Below are 19999 nucleotides of genomic sequence, written 5' to 3'. Positions count from 1 at the left end.
CTGGGGAGGCTGTGGGGAGATGGGGGGTCCAGGACTCAGCACTGGGGGCCAGGGCTGTGGGCAGAGAGGCAAGGTTCAGGGTAGCTGAGGAGGCTGTGGGGAGATGGGGGGTCCAGGACTCAGCACTGAGGTCCGGGGTCTGGTGTGGGCAGAGAGGCGGGGCCCAGGGGAGCGGAGGCCCTGTGGGCTGACCCTGCTTCCCCCTCCCCAGCACCATCGTGAAGAGTGGACTCCATTCCGTGGCGCCCGATGCCTTCCGTTTCACTCCTCGGCTCAGTCGCCTGTGAGTGGCCAGGGCTGGGCAGAGGGAGTGGGAGGACCCTCAGACTTGAGTGGCTGCTGGGCTTGTGCCCCACCCCCCAGCTGTTGTGAAGAAGGCCCCGACCTGGTCAGGGATGTGGCCTCTCCCATTCTCCTGGGGCTCTTCCGCATCTCCTTCAGGGATGATTGTGCTCTGGGCACCAGCGGGGTCATGGGTTCTCGCTTCCACGCTTCATGCTACGGGACGTCCTGGGTGCCTGCCCCGTTTTTCTTTCTGGAGTTCAGACACATACCAGTCCAAAGGGAGCAAGGGACAGGAGCGTGCTCCACATTCTGGCCCGGGCTCCATCTCCCACCCCCTCACTGGCCCCCGGGATAGCCTGGGAGCTGGGGCATTGGATCCGCCACTAGTCGCCCTGCCCACCCCTGGGAGTCACAGCTGTCTCTCTGTAGATGGTGGGGAGGGGCAGCGAGGGGCAGGAGAGGGAGACTCTTGGAGTCCCTGGCAGCCCCGTCTCTGGGCTTCTGGGGCCAGGAGTTCAGCCCCTCCTTCTTACCATGGCGAACAGACAGACAGACGGCAGGGTGCTGGGGTCCTGCCATTCATGGGGTTGTGCGGGGTCCTCTAAAGTCTCTGCTGTGTCCGATGATGTAGCAACAACAGAAAAGGTGATGTTACTCACATCACTCACGACATACTGGGGCTTCAGTTAAAAATGAGTACCCAGGGGCGCCTGGGTGGCTCAGTCGTTAAGCGCCTGCCTTCGGCTCAGGTCATGATCCCAGGGTCCTGGGATCGAGCCCCCCATTGGGCTCCCTGCTCGGCGGGCAGCCTGCTTCTCCCTCTCCCACTCCCCCTGCTTGTGTTCCCTCTCTCGCTGTGTCTCTCTCTGTCAAATAAATAAACAAAAATATAAAAAAAAAAATGAGTACCCAGTGACACCTCACGACACTTATGTCCGTGAATCTTCACAATCAACTTGGGTGAGAGAGCATGTCAGCTCCCTTTTATAGATGAGGATTCTGAGAATCACAGAGGCGACGTTTCTGGGCCGAGGCCACACCCCGCTGTGTCTGGTGCTGGACTGGGCATTCTTTCTGATCTCTGTGTGGTGGTGCCAACCCCACTCAGCCCCCACAAACTGTAGGACAGCTAGGCAAGGAGACGGGCCAGGGCAGTCCCCATAGACGGAGAGCCCCCGGAGTAGCAGGCTGGCGTGGGGCTCCTTACCCAGCTCGCTGTGTGGCCCAGAGCTGGCACCTCTTGGCTGGCACTCTCTCCGTGTCTGCAGCTGGGGGCCCGGGGCCTGGGGGCCCTGAGGAGGGGAAGGAAGGAGGCAGGGAGAAGCTGAGGAAGTACTCGGAGATCCTGGTCACCATCCCCCTTTTCTTCTGGCCGGTTCTGGGCTCCGGGGCAGGGGAGCACAGATGGAGTCCCTTCCCCCAGCTGGGGCCTCAGCACTTTGCCAGCTGGGGCCAAGGCAGGGAGAGGGGAGCAGGCTGTTCCCTGAGACCCCCCCCACCGGGGTCTGGGGAGGGGGTTAGGTGGGGTTAACCCTCGCTCTCCCAGAGAAAAGAGGGCGACTCCAAGAGCCTAACCTGTCCCAGCCCCGGTGCCTCCGAGGCTGGTTCTAGTTGCCTGGGCTGGGGAGGAGAAGCCAGATGTCAGCTTCCTGCCGCTCTTCCCTCCTCACCCTGGGTCAGAGCGAGGTCGGGGGCTCAAGGCGGCTGTCTCTGTCTCAACTCCCACAGGAATCTCTCCTTCAACGCTTTGGAGTCTCTCTCCTGGAAAACCGTCCAGGGCCTCCCCCTGCAGGAGCTGTGAGTGTGGGCCTTCCAGGGGCCAGAGCACTGTGCGCGCCCGCTCACGCACATCTCTGTGTGGAGCTGTGGCGGAGGGTTGCTCTTTGGGGACTCTGCCCACGCCCGTGACCCCCATCCAAGGCCGCAGGTCCCCTGGAGGGCACTCCTGCCCTGGGGGCGGCCAGGGTGTGGGGGCAGAGCTGGCCAGCTGAGTGCGTGCGCGCGTCTGCCCACCTCGCCAGCGCCCCGCGCACAGGGGCCGCCTGGGACCGTGGCCGGGTGTGTGTGGTTGGCACCTAAGGCCCCTGGGTCACTCGGAACACACTGCCCTTCCCTCCGTCGTCCCGCGCAGAGTCCTCCCCCGGCCTGTCTTCCTGAGGAGCCCGCTGGGGCAGGCGAATGCCATGTAGCCCCCAGCCGGCCCCTGGGCTTTCTGGATTCTATTTCTTGCAATAACGTCTTGTGCCTGGGGTGCCTGAGAGGACCTTCTCCTCTGCCCCATTCCTCACCTCCGGATCCTGCCCCCCGCCCTGCCGACCGACCGCACCCCCTCCTGCGTGTTACTGCATTCTCTGTGGCGCCTCAGGCCCGACGCCGGCCCGTCCCCGACTCCCTCGGTGTCCCCCATGCCCACAGGGTCCTGTCGGGGAACCCTCTGCGCTGCACGTGTGCCCTGCGCTGGCTGCTGCGCTGGGAGGAGGCGGGGCTGGGCGGCGTGCGCGGCCAGAAGCTGCAGTGTCCCGGGCAGGGGCCCCTGGCCTTCTTGTCCAACGCTAGCTGCGGTAGGTGCCGGGGGGGGGGGGGGCGGGGGGGCCGCATGCCTGCAGAGGGAGCACTGGGCAGGGGACTGCGGAATGGACATGGGCAAGAGCTGGGGGTGCTGAAGGTTGGAGGGCACTGGGCATCGCTGGCGGGGGCTCGGGGCCACTAGGGAACGTGGGGGAGAAAGCCCTGGGGCCGCGCCCTGCTCTAATGTGCCTCGGCTATCCTGGGCCACCAGGCGTGCCTGTGCTGAAGGTCCAGATGCCCAACACCTCCGTGGACGTGGGCGACGACGTGTCGCTGCAGTGCCTGGTGGAGGGGCGGGGCCTGGAGGGGGCCGGCTGGATCCTCACGGAGCTGGAGGACTTGGCCACAGTGACGGTGAGAAGCCCTTCACTGCCCCATCCCTGTCCCTCCTCTTCTCCTCTCCCCGGGAAAGGCTTGGACAGGACACAGGGGACAAAGCCGGGAAAAGAAAGACAGTGAGGAAGAAGCACATGGAACGCAAGGGAGGGGCAGATACGGTTTCAGCCCACGGGGCTCAGACTCGTTCTGTGGGGCAGGCACCCACATGCCCTCAGGGTGGGCACTGGCCCAGCGGGGACCCCAGGCCCCTCTCTGGGAACATGGCGCTCACTGCCAGAGAGACAGTCCCTGGACCCACAGACCATCCCTCCCATCCACTGGCTTTGTAGACAAGGGAACAGGACCAGGGGGAGAGCGCACAGGATTCGTGGTCCTGCATCCAGTCGCATCTCAGGGTCCTTCCCATCTTTGTCTGGAGATTGTGGAAGCAGCATCCTCTTGGGTGTGTGATGAGCTTATTAGTAAAGAAGGTCCAGGTCTGGGCCCAGCTTTCTCACTAATGAATTTTTGGACTGACTTTCGGAAGAATCCCTTAATATGCCTATACTTTGGTTTTCTTATCTGTGAACTGAGGAGGTGGATGTGATGACCTTTGATGTCCCCGCCTGGTTGTCAACTGAGGAGGTGGACGTGATGACCTTTGATGTCCCAACCGCCTCTGGGCACTCTCTGGCTGCTATCTCTGTTGTGTGGATGTGTCTTTGGGCATCTTCCCGTGCCTGGCCCTTTGTGCTCAGGCAGCCACGAGCAGCCAACAGCTGACTCAGGCCTTGTGGACAAGGTCAGCCGAGGCCGACAGTAGGCTGTGCCCACCCATCAATCTGGCCCCACATGGGCGGGCACACAGGGTCCAGCCCATTGGAGGAGCCGGGCCAGTGTGTTCACTTGGAGAGGAGACCCACCCCCGGGATTGCTGGAGGCCCCTGGAACAATACTGAAAGAAGGAAGAGCCACTGGAGCTGGGGACCCAGCTATGGTGGGGGGGAACCCGAGCCGCTGAGCAGAGCCACTGAGAGTGAGTGATGGAAAGGGAACAAGGCAGAGGCAAGAGGTTGGCCATGACCATTGGCCGAGAGACTTCTGCTCAGCTGTTTTGGGAAATTCCAGGGTTTTGCTTTTCTCTTAGGGAGATTTACGTGTTTGTTACCACTTCTGTTTTCTAGAAACTTCCTACAGAAAAGTCACACCCAACTGGGTTCAGTGGAGGGCAAGGGAGGCTGGTCACCCTCAGGAGAGGGGACGGTGGCAGAGCAGCTCCAAGGGAAGAGTTGATGGGCTGCCCTGCACCCCCAGGGATTTGGGGGAGACGGGGCCACAGACAGAAGCTTGGGGCAGGACCGGGCTTCCCCTGGAGGAGGCTGGAAGCCAGAGCCTGCACAAGAGGCTAGAGAGCTCTTCTGGAACTTCGAGCTTCCATTCCAGTGGAAGCCCGGGGAAACTTCACCTCCTCTAGCACTTAGTTGCAGGATTCCGCATTTCTGAAATTTCCAGATAAATGAGGTTTGTCCACTGCTCCATTGACTTCCATCATTTTATGGAAATAGCTTTCTAAAATGTCAAAAGATCATTTTGTCTTACGTCCTTGGCTTACAAAGCAAGAAAGCCAAGGTTCAGCAAGATTAGGAATTGTCCTAAGGTCGTGTGACTGACACATATCCACAGTTTCTTAGGAAGAGAATCTGAACCTGATTGAGTCTTCTGATGATGATTCAGAATGAAGTCACTTGGCCGCTAGCTTCACTCTCCGTGTTTATCTGCCAGAGGGGCTCGGGGTGCTGCCGCTGTGCCTACCCAATGCCCTGCCAGCCCATTTTTCTGGTCTCCCCTGGGCGGAGACTGTTAGAACTGTGTGTAAAGCAAGAATGAGTTGTGTCTGTCTGGTACTTGGAGTTCTTGACATCTGTTGAGCTGCTCAGATGGTGGTCCTGGTTCAGGGTATTCTGCGCCTGTTTTGAAGTTACTGGTCATGTTCTAGATTTTTTCGGATCATTAAATAAATGGTCCAGGAGATAGTCTGCGAACAAGCTCTAAGGGGGGGGGGAGCATTCTCTCCTCTACCTCTTCCCTCCCCCCGTTCTCTCCACTCCTTTCTTTTCCATCTGGAGCCACAGGGGTGCCCCAAAGATATCAGCTCCAGCCCCCTGCCTCCATACCCACGCCTGCTGACACTCTCCCTCATTTACCCTTCTCTTTCCTGACCCAGCAATCTGGGGGTCTGCCATCCCTGGGGCTGACCCTGGCCAATGTCACCAGTGACCTCAATAAGAAGAATGTGACATGCTGGGCGGAGAATGACATGGGCCGGGCCGAAGTCTCCGTGCAGGTCAACGTCTCCTGTGAGTCCCAGTGACCCCCCCCCCACACACACCCCCCTTCTTCCCTGGAAAGAGGCTCTGAGGGGCAGGGGCTGGAGGAAGGGGCTGGGATATGTATCTCCACAGCTGCTCCCGCCCAGCTGTTTCCAGATTCCCAAGAAAACCTGATCCTGTGGGGGAAGTCCTGGGGGCTCGTCAAGGCCAGAGGGATGGGGATGGATTTCTTTCTGGCTCCCTGCCCAAGGCTTGCTACCTGAGGCAGCCAGCTGCCTGGCCGCTCTCGCGCATTACTTCACTGCCTGCCCACCGGAGCACTTTTGTCCCACATCCGAGTTTTATTTATTTATTTTTAATTTTTTTTTAAGATTTTCTTTATTTGTGAGGGAGAGAATGAGAGACAGAGAGCATGAGAGGGAGGAGGGTCAGAGGGAGAAGCAGACTCCCCACTGAGCAGGGAGCCCGATGCGGGGCTCGATCCCAGGACCCTGGGATCATGACCTGAGCCGAAGGCAGATGCTTAACCAACTGAGCCACCCAGGCGCCCCCACATCCGAGTTTTAAAAGAAGAGATTCTCCTCCCCAGCTCTTCTTTATGCTCGCTGCCTAATTTCCCTAGGTCTGCCAACAAATTACTTTAAACCCTGTACATTTTGCAATTTTTCTTCTTTAATTGTGAAATATAAGGTAGATATGTGCATAAAACATAGATACTTTAAACAATAATTAGTCTTTGGCTCTTCAGAACACAGTCCCTTTCCTCTCCCCATCCTTTTTCTCTGCACCATCCCGACTTTTGGGATAATCGTTTCCTTGCTTTTAAAAACAATTTCACACACGTGTGCTTCCCTCTCAGTGTGGTTTAGTTTTCCCTGTTGGCGTACGGTCTAGAGATGGAATCCTCCTGCAAGTATTATTCTGGGCTTAGTTTCTTCTGTGCAACATTGCATTTGTAAGATTCACCGGTGGTGCTGGGAGCAGCTGTTGTTCCTTAGGTCCTTTCCTGCGGAGTGGTGCCCCTGCACATCTATGTATCTATTATCAAGAGGCTTTTGCTCTCCTCAGGTTGGGTCTATTTCAAACCCATACATTTTTTTTCCAAAAGCTTTTTTTTTTTTTTTTTTTTTAAGGATTTTATTTATTTATTTGTTAAAGAGAGAGAGAATGAGCAGGGGGAGGGCCAGAGGGAGAGGCAGAAGCAGGCTTACCACTGCACCGGCAGCCTGATGCCTGATTCTGGGCTCGATCCCAAAACCCTGAGACCATGACCTGGGCCAAAGGCAGACTCTTAACCCACTGAGCCCCCCAGGCGCCCCTTTCCAAAAGCTGTTTAACTACATATTTTTTGCTTGTTTGACGTGTAGGCCCTGTCCTGGTCTTCTTAAGCTTGATTGCACTTCATTTTTCTGGATCCCTTATCCAAAAGACCGCGTGTTTCATTCCCATAGCCGGGACCCGCTTCCCTGGGGCTGTCACTGACGGCCACCACAGAGGCTGGCCGAGCCTCTGAATTGTATGCAGCTGCTGCCTGGTTCATTTAAGATTGACCGTCACCTTTCTTCCGGAGGTCCCTCCTTGTGCATTGCTTTGGGCCTGCTGGCCCACCGCCACCTGATTTCTGGTTCTGCCCCCACCCCGACTTGTCAGGTGGGCGCTGGGTCCCCTCCGGCTGCTCCCTGACTTGCGGCTGTCCCCGTCTGGCCTGCAGTCCCGGCCAGCGTGCAGCTGCACAAGCCAGTGGAACTACACCACTGGTGCATCCCCTTCTCGGTGGACGGGCAGCCGGCGCCCTCTCTGCGCTGGCTCTTCAACGGCTCCGTGCTCAACGAGACCAGCTTCATCTTCACCGAGTTCCTGGAGCCCGCGGCCAACGAGACCGTGCGGCACGGCTGCCTGCGCCTCAACCAGCCCACCCACGTCAACAACGGCAACTACACGCTGCTGGCCGCCAACCTCTTGGGCCAGGCCTCCGCCTTTGTCATGGCCGCCTTCATGGACAACCCTTTCGAGTTCAACCCCGAGGACCCCATCCCGGGTGCGAGGGCCACCCCGAGCCCCACCCCCCTCTGGGGCTGCCCTGCCCCCCGCCCCTCAGGGCACAGATCCGGGCGCGGCGGGGAGGCCTGGTCCTGGAGCTCTGGTGTCCGGCTCCGCGCTGGCCTCCCTGCCCTGCCTCCCCCGAACCCCAGGAGCCCCGAAGCCCTGGGCTGCCCCGCTCCCTGGGCTGGCCGAGGAGAGGGTGGTGCACCAGGGCATCGGTGGCCCAGCTGGAGAAGGGCTGCGTGCCTCTTCTCCTCGAGGTCCAGCCGCCCCACCTCCCCACCCCACCCACCGCCCCAGGAAGGGATGAGTGGGGGGGAAACTCACTGACCTCCTCCCCCTCATCTGACTGCTTTCTCTCCTCCTCCCACTGCAGTCTCCTTCTCGCCAGTGGGTGAGTAGCCCAGGCCGGAGGGCAGGTTCTGTCTGGTCCCTGAAGCCGAGGCTGGGGCAGAGGGCACAGCTGACCTGATCCCCAAGGGCTCAGCAGGGGCGGGTGGGGGGGGAGCTGCTGCACGAGACACGGCGTGGGCCGAGGCCCACTATCCGTGCCCTGTGTCCCCACAGACACTAACAGCACTTCCGGAGACCCAGTGGAGAAGAAGGATGAAACCCCTTTTGGGGTGAGCATGAGATGGGGAAGCTGGTCTCAGCCTTGGGATCGGGAGGCTGGGCTCGTGGCTTGTCAGGGAGGAGGATGCAGGTCTGGGGGCCCCGCTCTGGGCTCCCACGCAGGATGGGGAGCTGTTTGTTCTGGGGGGACTCTGAGGGAGCAGGAGAAGCTCGGCTCTGACCACCCCCACCCCCAGGTCTCAGTGGCCGTGGGCCTGGCTGTCTTTGCCTGCCTCTTCCTTTCCACGTTCTTCCTTGTGCTCAACAAATGTGGACGGAGGAACAAGTTTGGGATCAACCGTGAGTCGGGGTGCTGCAGTGGGGCTGTCCGTCCGTCTGTCTGTCCGTCCGTCCTGCTGGCTTTGTTTCCCACGGGCTCTCCCTGACCCCGTCCTCCGTGTGGGGGGCCTGCACACGGTGGAGAGCTAGGGGGTGTGCACTGGGGTGGACGCGGGCCTGGCCGCGGGGCGCGTCTGTCGGGGCTGCGGCTGGGAGAGTGTCAGGCAGCAGCTGCTAATTGGCGGCTGGATTATAGTCAAACACTAAGTGGGTCTGGGAGGTCTGAGCTCTGCGGGGGGGGCGAGTTCTTTGGTGGCCCACTGGGCCTGGGGTTGGGCAGGAGCCAGACAGAGAGAGGCCATAGTGCCTCCCCATCCCCTGCGGGCTCCCTCGCTCCCTCGCTCCCCGGCCCCTCCCCTGCAAGTTACAGGCCGGGGTTGCCTGGTGCCCTGCAGCCTGACAGGGGCTGGGGTGTGTACCTGGGTTGTGACCCCTCCGTAAGGCTGTGTTGCTTCCCCAGGGGCAGCTGTGCTGGCTCCAGAGGACGGACTGGCCATGTCCCTGCATTTCATGACATTAGGTGGCAGCTCCTTGTCCCCCACTGAGGGCAAAGGCTCTGGGCTCCAAGGCCACATCATCGAGAACCCACAATACTTCAGTGATGCCTGTGAGGGACTATCCTGGGTCAAGGGTGGGGGTGAGCCCGGGTGTGTGTGCGCGTGTGCAGAAGCCCCTGTGTCGTCTCCTTTGTCCACCCCAGGCCTGAACCAGCCTCCCCTCCCATCCCTCCTTTCCCCGTCCACACCGCAGTATGGGGCTTTGGGGAATGCCCAAAGGCTCAGTTTCAGTCCCCAGCCACCCCCTTGGCTGGCAGCCTTGCGCTGCCCCCAGGCCTGCCGGCCAGTCCTTCCCAGCACGGGGGCTCAGGTCTGACCCTGCAGGCCTCCCTCCTCCCGGCAGGTGTTCATCACATCAAGCGCCAGGACATCGTGCTCAAATGGGAGTTGGGCGAAGGCGCCTTTGGGAAGGTCTTCCTTGCGGAGTGCCACAACCTGTTGTCTGAGCAGGACAAGATGCTCGTGGCCGTTAAGGTACGACCCTGTCTATGAGCTGCTGCTGGCCCGGGTCCCACGTCCCAGAGCACCCCGGTTCCAGGACTGGGTGCCCAGGCTGGGGGGTGGGCTGCGGGGTGTGGCCCCCTTGGGTGTGGGCAGGGGAGGGGGCCCCTCACCCAGTCCCGCTGCGCCCCGGCGTCCAGGCGCTGAAGGAGGTGTCGGAGAGCGCCAGGCAGGACTTCCAGCGAGAGGCCCAGCTGCTCACCATGCTGCAGCATCAGCATATCGTGCGCTTCTTTGGGGTCTGCACCGAGGGCCGTCCGCTGCTCATGGTCTTTGAGTACATGCGCCATGGGGACCTTAACCGCTTCCTCCGGTAGGAGTGCCTGGCCACCAGCGCTGGCCTCTGGCTCTGAGCCCCTGTACCCCTTCCCTGCAAGCGCATCCCCAATGGTCTGTCGAACCGAGGGGGGACACCAGACGTAGCAAGAGGGCCGGGCTCCTGTCCTGGAGGAGCTCGAAGGTGGCTGTGTGGATGGGGGGCCGTCTGCGCCAAGGACATGGTGGCGGTAGTTGGGGGGGTGGGGCGCGAGCAGAAGTCAGGACAGTGACTTGCAGAGAGTGTTTGCATGTGCAGGGGGGCGCGCAGAACCAGGCCTGTGGGGGTGACAGCGTGGAGAGCTATGGCGACGGTAACAGGCCTTCCAGGTACTCTGCACCCTGGCTGCGCATGCATGGACACGTGTGTCTGAATAATCACCCTAATATATATGTATTCTTCATAATCTTCAAGCGTATATGGCCATTTATACTCGAAGAACGTCACTAAAAATTAATTTCTTTTGCTGTGGCAGAACAACTGACACATTTACTAATGTGTGCCGATGATTTTAATAGCTTTAAGAAATGTGCCCATTTCACAGATGAGGCGTAAGTGGCTTGCCCACAGGCACACAGGGGGGAGTATGACCCCAAGTAGAGCCCTGCTGTCAGCCCCTGACTGTGATGGTCACATGTTCCCTTTGTTGAGTCCTTGGATGAGAATGCCCCCTTTCCCAGGATGGCGCCCTGTGAGGTGTGAGGTGGGTAGGGGGAGGGCCAGGCTTGCACTCAGCTGTGACCTCCTAGCTGAGCCAAATAGCTTTCCTCTCTGACCTCAGTTTCCCTGCCAGTAAGAGGGACAGTGGGGGGCTGTGGTTCTGGATGAGAAAGCGCTGTGTGGCTGTGCAGCTGATGGTCGTGATTTGGTCTCTGAACACCCCCTTGGGAGTGAAGGGTCATCCACACCGTCAAGCTATAGAATTCAGTTGGGAGAGACCTTGAGTCTGAGCTTATCCTGTGGAGGAGGAGGAGCCCATGCAGGGTGGGGAGCAGGAGGGAGGTGATGAGACCCCCACGTGGAGTGTGGAGGTGGATGGGCTCAGGAGACTGGAGTCCATGGGAGGCCAGACCAGAGGCCTGGCTCACCAGACACCGTGTGGGCTCAGTGCTGAGTGTGGGGATGCAGGCCAGGGACAGGCCACCACCTGGGACCCAGGCTGTGGGAGAAGTGGCTCTTAATGCTGCGGGGAGCCACAGGGAACCAAAGGAGGGAATCATGAAGGCTCCTAGATGAGTCTGGAGGACATTCCCTGAGAAGCCCAGCTGTTCCTTCGAGCCTCGGGGCCTTTGCATTTACAGTACCCTTTGCCTGGCACAGCAGGTCTTCCTCCCAGTCACTTCACCCACCTCTGTCTCTGACCCTTTTGAATGGCTTACTCACCTCTTTTCTTCAGGGTTTACGTCTCAGTTTAAATGTCTCTTCCTCCAAGAAGTCTCCCCTGACTTCTCCCACCCCTAGCCTAAGTGCCTATCAGGTGCCCTGTTGACCTGTGGCCTACTCCCCAGGTAGCTCTGTGACTGGCGCACTGCAGGTGTGTAGTAAGCCCCGGGCTACGTGAAGGAATAAACAGATGAGGGGAAAGTTGGCCCGCGGGCAGGGGCCGGCCCGACAAAGCCATTGGCTCCGGCAGGGGTCAGAAGAAGGAATATCTGGGGAATGGAGCTGAGTGACCAGGGATGGATCTGGAGTGGTGGCTGTGGGAGGTGGAGGGTGTCCTGGAGACCTTTGGCAGGAAGAAGGACCCCACGGAGGCTGAATAGTGAGGGCAAAGGCGAGAGAGACAGGAGGACCCCCAGGTTTCAGGCTCGGAGCCTGGGGGGAAGCTTCCCTTCACGGAGGCAGGGGCAGACCTGGGGGAAGAAGCTAAGCTTCTGGAGGACCCAGTGGGAGGTGTCCATGGGCAAGAGATGCAGGGGCCAGAGGGCAGCTGGCTGCTGGGCTCAGAGTTTGAGGGGGCTGCCTGGGGGGGGCCGTGAATGTGGAAAGTGTGGGCAGTGGTGGAGGCTCCGGAGGTGGGCACACCCGGCGGCCCCCCTCCCAGGCCCTCCAGACACCTGCCTCCCTGTTCCTTGCTTCTTCCATTCTCGGGAGTCTCCTCCCCCCTCCCACCCCAGCCCCCCTGGTTCCGTGACCTCAGCCTCCTGGGGGCTCCCCCCTCCCCCAGCCGGGCCTCCTCTCCCTCACTCTTTGGCAGGTCCCACGGGCCTGACGCCAAGTTGCTGGCTGGCGGGGAGGACGTGGCTCCCGGGCCCCTGGGCCTGGGGCAGCTTCTGGCCGTGGCCAGCCAGGTCGCAGCGGGGATGGTGTACCTGGCTGGTCTGCACTTCGTGCATCGGGACCTGGCCACGCGCAACTGCCTGGTGGGCCAAGGCCTAGTGGTCAAGATCGGCGACTTCGGCATGAGCAGGGACATCTACAGCACGGACTATTACCGCGTAAGGGTCCTTGGGCCCCCGCCTCGGGCGCGGGCATGCCCTCCTCTTCCTGGGCGGCGTGGGGGCCCAGGCTGCGCCTCTCTGGACTCTAACCCCTGTCTTACCTCCTGGGCCACGGACGAGGGTGTGTCTCCGCTCTCTGGGACGCACAGAGACGCCACCATCGCTTTTTCCCTCTTAGCGCCGGCCCCCAGAGCCCCTGCCATTCATCTTTAATGACGGGGCGGGGCGGAGGCAGCAGCGGGGGCGGGGGGGCGCGGGCGCCGCCCCCCCCACCCCCCGCAATGACGCGGCGCCGCCTGCAGGTGGGGGGCCGCACCATGCTGCCCATCCGCTGGATGCCGCCCGAGAGCATCCTCTACCGCAAGTTCACCACCGAGAGCGACGTGTGGAGCTTCGGCGTGGTGCTCTGGGAGATCTTCACCTACGGCAAGCAGCCCTGGTACCAGCTCTCCAACACGGAGGTCAGCCCTGCCCACCGCCCCGGCCCTGCCCCTCGGGTCCCCGGGTGCCCCATCCCACTGCAGGGGCCCCATCCAGCGGCCCGACAAGGCTGGGCCTCCGTCCGTCCCCTTCTCTCCTTGCATTCTTCCCGCTCGGATTCCTGCCTCCACTCCCAGTCCGAGCCCAGGCCCAGCTGGCTCCTGGGGGAGCCTCAAAGCACTTTACAGATGGAGCCCAGACCCCCATGCTTAGCTGCATTTTATAGACCGGGTAGGCATTATCAGGGAGGAAGGGAGAGGCCTGGAAGAGGTGCACAGCACAAGAGGGCCTGATACTGCAGCAGGAAGGCTGGAGGTCAGACTGCAGGAAGGACAGGCCCGTCCTTCCCTCTGCCCTCCCCCCTGGACACTGCTAGAGCAGGCCCCAGGTGTTCTGTCTCCCAGAGCAGCTCCCCCCACCCCCTCCTTGGCTCGCAGCTGTCAGTTTCCATTTCTCCTCCTAATGCAGCCTGCTCCCCGGAGGCTGCTGGGGTGGGGGAGAGGGTTATAGATTTTAATTTTCTCAAGCACGGAGAGAAGGAATGGAATTAGTGCTGCCCATAACCCAAGTCCTTTAATGGGGAGGGAGGAAAGAAGGGAGGGGAAGAGCCTCCAGGCCCCGTCACCCATCTCCCTGCCGCCATCTCTCCTTCTTTGGATCCCTTAGCTGCTCTAACAGTCCTTCCTGGAGTCTAGCTTGGATCTTTCCTGCTGCAGTTTCTGTTCAGAGGTGCTAGGACCCCACAGAATGGTACCTACAGAAGACAAAAGGAATTGGGGTTGCCCTGTACCTTAAATTGCCAGCCAGCCAGTTTTCAAGGCCTTTGCCTGCAATCCTGCTCTACTTTCCTTTTGCCCTCTGGAGCTGAGAGGTGGAGGACCCTTCCCTTCCTCCATTCAGCCCTCAGCCCTGGCTGATGGATTTGGCAAATGCCTGGGCCCCTCCCCTTCCTCAAATCACCTGGCCAGTCTTCTGAAGGTCTGATTACAGCCCTTCGGGAAGCAGTCTTACCCCCAGCTCAGCCTTCCCAGCCTACCTACATGCTCAGTGTCGGGGTGGAAAGGAATCTTGGGGTTCACTGCGTCCTTTTAGATTATTCATAGCCAAGAGGCCCAGCCATCTGTGGGACCGGCCTGGAGAGCTCAGGGAGGCGGGGGTGGGGAGTGGGGGGTGGGGGGTGCAGCTGCTGGCCTCCCCCTCCCGCTCCAGCTCAGTGCGCCCTCTTCTCTCTCCCTCTGGTGGTCCCAGGCGATTGAGTGCATCACGCAGGGGCGGGAGCTGGAGCGGCCCCGGGCCTGCCCACCGGAGGTCTACGCCATCATGCGGGGCTGCTGGCAGCGGGAGCCCCAGCAACGCCACAGCATCAAGGACGTGCATGCCCGGCTGCAGGCCTTGGCCCAGGCGCCTCCCGTCTACTTGGATGTCCTGGGCTAGGCGGCCAGCCCAGGGGCTGTGCAGCCTGAACACTGGGGCCTGCCCTCGGTAACCCCTGCAACTCCCAGCAGCCCCAGGGTGATCTCAAAGCATCTAACTCACCCTCAGCATGCCAGAGGGGACAAATGGGGTCTGGGAGTGGAGGATGTCCCTGCTTCTCTGGGCAGGGTCCTGTCATAGCAATTATATTTATTATCCCTTGGCCGTGTGTCTCTCGCCAGTTCTTGGGATGACGTCACTCTGGAGAGGGGGATTGAGCCGCAGGTAGGGGGATGCTCCTCCCCTCCCTAGTCCCCCTCAGCGGTAGTCTTACTCACGGCAGCCGCAAACCCTCCTGGTCCTGGGGCCATTGTGTCCGCCCCATGGTGGGGTGGCCTCAGGGCAGGCTTCCCAGAACCTCAGACCCGAATCGGCTGTCTCCGCACTTCATGCTCAGGAAGGCTGTTGCTGTAGTGGGAAGGACAGAAGTTAGACGTTGCGGCGGACAGGATGGAAGCATTGGTGGGGAGGTCTTCCTGGTGTTCGTGCACACAGAACAGAGCAGGCACGTGGTAGAACATGGACGAGAGAGAGGGAGAGTGCGCTTGAGTGTGCATGTGTGTGCGTGTGCATGTGTGTGTGCACGCGTGTGGCAGGGCAGGGAAGGAGCAGGAGCAAGAAATGATGCGGGAGGCAGGACCCATGTTCCTTCCCCTCTGTCACTCTTCCTGGCTCTGAGTGCTTTGAGATCAGCCCCTGGAGACTGGGGCCTGGGCGAGGTGGCTATTTCCTGAGGACAGAGCCATCTCTCTGTCCCATTCTGCCCAAGGAGGAGGTGGGCTCTCCCTTCCCCTCTGCCCCCTGGAACACCACTGGCCTTACAGAATGGCCCCAGGCTTCTGTAGGCTCCGAGGCTGGCTGAGGCCCTCCCCGCCCGCCCCCATCTTCCTCACCAGGAGCCCTGGAGGAGCGGTGCCCCCCCCCCGACTCTGGCCCCATCACTTCCAATCACCTGCTCAGCTCCCGCAATAACCCACGCTCCCCATGGCTCCTCAGGGCTAATGTCGTGGCTGTCTCATGTCCCTGGGTGACCAGCTCCCCCCACACAGTGATTCAATCTGGGTCTTATCACCCCTAGGCCTAGCCCGATGGTGTCTGCCTCTTGTCCAGGCTGGTTAGTGCTAATGGAGGTCTGACCCAGAGCTGCAGGCTGATTGATGGGGGGGGTCTGGTCCCTGAGGGCCAAGTTCAGAGGTCCTCCCTCCTCTTCTGACGGGGGGGGGGGGGCGCAGTGAGTGCGGCCCCACCCAGTGAGGGGGCGCTTACACCAGGTGGAGTAAGGGGGGGGTGGAAACATGGTGGAAGAGACAGGGTCAGCGACCAGATCCAACAGGTAGGCCAGGGAAGGTGCGAAGAGAGAGACAATGCAGAGACAGGGGCAGAACCTACAGACTTGGGGACATGCAGAAAGACTGTATGGGGGGATGTGGGGACAGAGCAGAGAGACAGACGGACACCGATGGACAGACAGGGGCGGATGAGTGGTGGAAACAGTCACAGGCCAGCCGAATCAGAGAATGTTCTGGAGAACAGCATGGGAGATTGGTGGGGACGCTTTCTCTCTCACCCGTACTCCCATCCTCCCCCCTCCTCTGCTCCTTGAGCCTCTCTTCAGGGCTGAGGAGGGGGTGGACTGGGAGACTCCGTGGGTGGAGGTTTGGGGTGTCCTCCCTGAGCGGAATTTGGGCCATCCCCGGAGCAGAGGGGATGGAGGGTCGGGGAGTGGAAGGGACGTGCCTGGGCAAGTGGAACATTTCCAAGGTCAAGAGCATCAGGGCATCAGAAGCTCTTAAGACCACAGCCAGAGGTATTGCTGGTAAAGCTGGGCAGGTAAGGTGAGGGGTTCTGGGAACAAGGTCAGGACGGGGAGGGGTATGTTCCATGAGAGAGTGGGAGAGGGGACAGGAACAGGAGCTGAAGCCAGTCACTCGGACCCCTTCAGGCAACCTGAGCCCCGGGCCTTGTCGTGGTTGGTGAGGAGGGTGCCTGCTTGCACCCACATGGCCAGTTTCATGGCCTAAGAGCCCCCCTCCCCTTCACTCACATGCAGATGAGCAGGTCTCATGGGCAGACACATGCGAACACACATACACAGCCCCCACCCTCCTCGCCGTAGCTGTTGGATTCCTCTGTCGTTAATGGTGCCCCCCTCCACCCCAGCGAGGCACATGCCCCTCCCTGTTAATTACCTCCTGGCTGTGCCAAGTCCATTAGCTGCCCCCCCCCCACACCCACCAGGGGCTAAGCACCAGCTGAGATGCATGCTTGCAGGGGGATCAATGGAATGGGACCCTGAGGACCCCATGGGGAGCTGGGACAGGGATAGCAACCTGAGGCTGTGGGGATGGGACACCTGGGTCCCCTAGACCTAGTGTAAGCCCCACCCTCTTGGAAAAGTCTGTCTGGACTGGAAGGCGGAGGCTCAGACCTGGTGGTGGGCTCTGCAAGCACGCTCAGCATTGAGGGGAGCACCCAGAACTCTCCTCTTAAGGAGGTTGTTGCCAGCTCCATCCTCCCAACTCTGGAGAGAGGGCGTCAGCGATGCGGAAGCCGGTGGGGCTCCCCCAGGGCCACCCCAGTGCGGGGATGGGCTCTCTGAAGAACCCAGGGGTCCAAGCCATCCGGGCCCCCTCAGCCTCTGCAAGCAGCCTCTGCCTCCTTCCTGCCCTGCTCCTGCAGGGGTTGGGTTCCTGACAGACAGGGGAACCGCGCATCTGTTCTGGTTTCCGGGAACAGTGTGGGCAGAGGTCTGGGGCAGCCTGGGTGGGGACTGTCCTGACCTGCATCCCTATGAACCCCCAAGTGAAGGGAGACCCCAGAGAGAATCCCAGACTCCAGAGGCCCTGGGCTCTCTGAGTGTCAGCTGGAGAGAGCCTGTCTTTTTTTGTTTTTTTTAAAGATTTTATTTATTTATTTGACAGAGAGAGACACACAGAGAGAGGGAACACAAGCAGGGGGAGTGGGAGGGAGAAGCAGGCTTCCTGCTGAGCAGGGAGCATGATGCGGGGCTCGATGCGGGGCTCGATCCCAGGACCCTGGGATCATGACCTGAGCCGAAGGCAGACGCTCAACAACTGAGCCACCCAGGCGCCCCTGGAGAGAGCCTGTCTTGCCAAATTCCTGAAGTGGCCTTGGACAGGCTGCCCAGTGCGGGAGGGGGTGACAGTCCCTGGAGGAGCCAGGACCCAGGAAACCCGACTTCTCAGCCAGGCTGAACGCCCCCCTTGGCCCTGCAGCCCCCCAGGGGCTCCACGCCTCAGCTCTGACAGCCCCCACTGCCACAGGGGAGCCTTTGAGCACCTCTGGCTCTGGGGCGGTGGGGAGACAGGGATCTGCCGCCAGGAGAGACGGAGGCAGGAGGAGCCTGCACAGAGGCCCAGAGGGAGAGAGGGCCGAGCAGCCCAGAGCCATGCAGAGAAAGGCTGTGGGCGCATCCGCATGGCGGGGAGGAAAAGACAGAGGCTGAGCTGCAGAACAGGGCCCGGGAGCGCGCGAGCAGAGCCCCTGGCGGAGTTGGACTCTAGCCCTGTCTCCTATCAAGCCCGAGGCCCAGGCTCTTCAGCCCATCCCCTGCTAAACGGGGTCCCTTCCTCTTCCTCCAAGACCAGGCTCCCTGGAGAGCAAGCTTCTAGACTCTGGAGCCAGAGTGGCAGGTTCTGTGCTCAGCAGCTGTGTGATGTTGAGCAAGTCACTCAGCCTCTCTGTCCCGTCGTGACCTTGTCTCCAGAATGGGGGTGACAGTGGCAGTCACCTCACAGGGCTGTTTGGGGGTTTCAGCAAGTCCTGTGAGTCCCTTCCAGCAGGGACTGGCCTGGATGTGCCGGGCACAAGGTGGCTGGCCTCATTCCTCTCTTTGTCTCCTCCTCTCCATCCTTTGCGTGCCCTCCATCCCGGCCTGGCCCTGGTCTTTGTGGGTGAGGCAGGACAGACTGGCAGGTGCCGTGTTTCGTGGGGACAGTGCTCACAGAAGAGGCGCTCTTGCCTGGTCCCGACCAGCCTTCCAGCTGCAGAGAGGGAGGACTTAGCTGGCTGTGGGGGCTGGGAGGTGAGGAACGGGTTTCTTCTCCCTCTGAACCCCTGCAGACTGCAGGTCTAGAGAGGTAAGGGCCAGAGCGACCCCCGCTGACCAACCCTGTCAACTCCAGTCCCCCGATTTTCCCCAGGGAGACCTCCCTTCCCCACTCACCTCCTCCGGGCAGCCCTCAAGGATTAGACAGCGACCTTGGCACCCCTGTAGGGTGCTTCTGAGGTCACAGATCCTCACAGACTTGAGTCAGGTCTCCAACGTATCCATCCAGGTGTTAGGAACATGCTTCGGAGGCTTCCTGTGTCTTATCCCTGTGACCTCCCATTCCTGAGTGTCAGGAAGTCCTTCTTGCTGTCTACCCTCTTGCTTCCCACCTGGATCTGAAGGGGTTACTCAGCTCCAGGCCTGCCTACTGCAAGTCCCAGCTGCCTGGGCCTGTGGTGAGAGCTAATGTAGGCAAGAGTCGGAGGACAACAGGGGATAAAGTTATTAGCATCTTCATCTTTGAGGGATATCGATTGTCGGGTCTCCAGGCTCACTTGGTCTTATAACGGGACTCACAGGGGTGTTGGGAGGGACTTGGAAAAATCTCATGGAGCCTCCACCCTATATCCTGAGCGGGAGCTGGGGTGCCTGCGTCTTCCCTGAGGGCGACAGGTAGAGACAAAATGTGGGACACAAAGGCTGTGCGGAGGAGAGGGCTGAGGGCAAGGAGCAGACTGGGGGGGACTGGGGCTTTGCTTTAGAGTCTGTGATCCGTGCATGTGTGTGTGACACAGGGGGGCGGGGAGGGAGGGAGAGGGGAGGAGAGAGAGAAAGAGGGAGGGGGGAGGGTGCAGCTGAGCTGGAGAGATTCAAGGTGGCAGCCCAAAGGGGAGAAGACAGGGTCCCTCCTCCTGAGGCTCAAGTGCATGCCAGTAAGATTTCGTGGTGGAGGCTGAGCCCCCTCCACCAACACTGGGATGTTCTGTGACATCTTGCGGCAGCTCCAGGCAGCCTCCCCTGCTCCTGGGAACCGAGTGTCGCTGGTGTGTCTCCGTGTGTGGCGCTGGGCGGTGCCACGCGGGCGAGTGTCGTCCCCTTCTCAGCACAGTGTGTCTGGTTTGGTGTTTGCACGGGACAGCCTCTGGGAGGAGGTGTGTGTAAACTTCGCCCTCGCACACAGCTGTGCACATTCCTGTTCTCGAGGCGGAATCAGGAAGGATGCAGGCAGGGGAAGGGGCTCGGGGGTCTGGCTGCCCATCTCGTCCAGGTTTTGCAGCCCCTGGCCGACCACCTGGGGTCCAATTGCAGCAAGGCTTGCAGGGGTGAGGGCCTCAGAGAGGGGGTGCAGGTGTGGGTGCGGGTGTGCTGGGGACCGAGGGACACTCTCCCTCCCTTCCTTCCTCAGGACTCCTGGCCTCTCTTCTCCTTCGCTTTCCCTTCCGGAGCCCGAAGCCCGGAGCCCGAAGCCAGAAGCCCGGAGGAGGGGCAGGAGTGGCTTGTTGGGCAGGGGGTCAGACGCATTCTTTTTGCCCCAGAGGAGCTGGCTTCCCCTCTGCTGGGCTGGGAGAGGAGGTAATTAATGGCAGCGAGGCCAGGAGGGGAGAGTGTTCAGGGCTAATGTTGGTATTAATCAGGAGCCGGTCCCCAGCGAGGGATGGCATTCAGCTGGGGCAGTGTGTGTGTGTGTGTGTGTGTGTGTGTGTGTGTGTGTGTGTGTGTGTGTG

The 19999-nt window shown here is 60.7% G+C and overlaps 1 protein-coding gene across 1 annotated transcript; it reads left to right on the top strand.

The window, feature by feature from the left end:
• Nucleotides 1–211: 211 nt before the first annotated feature.
• LOC110573455 (high affinity nerve growth factor receptor) lies at nt 212–14224 on the top strand (the record flags this gene model as incomplete). Its single annotated transcript, XM_044912071.1, has 15 exons — nt 212–283; nt 2014–2082; nt 2701–2846; nt 3065–3207; nt 5396–5528; nt 7213–7539; nt 7921–7938; nt 8112–8167; nt 8354–8456; nt 8956–9102; nt 9396–9526; nt 9694–9866; nt 12067–12307; nt 12613–12771; nt 14039–14224. Coding segments are annotated over 15 exons (2104 nt in total), but the record flags the coding sequence as incomplete, so codon positions are not given.
• Between the last annotated feature and the right edge of the window lie 5775 nt (nt 14225–19999).

Source organism: Neomonachus schauinslandi, unplaced genomic scaffold (assembly GCF_002201575.2).
Source record: "Neomonachus schauinslandi unplaced genomic scaffold, ASM220157v2 HiC_scaffold_82, whole genome shotgun sequence".
NCBI classification, from domain to species: Eukaryota; Metazoa; Chordata; class Mammalia; order Carnivora; family Phocidae; genus Neomonachus; species Neomonachus schauinslandi.
The sequence above is the reverse complement of the archived record's forward strand: the minus strand, read 5'-3'. Positions and strand labels throughout refer to the sequence as shown.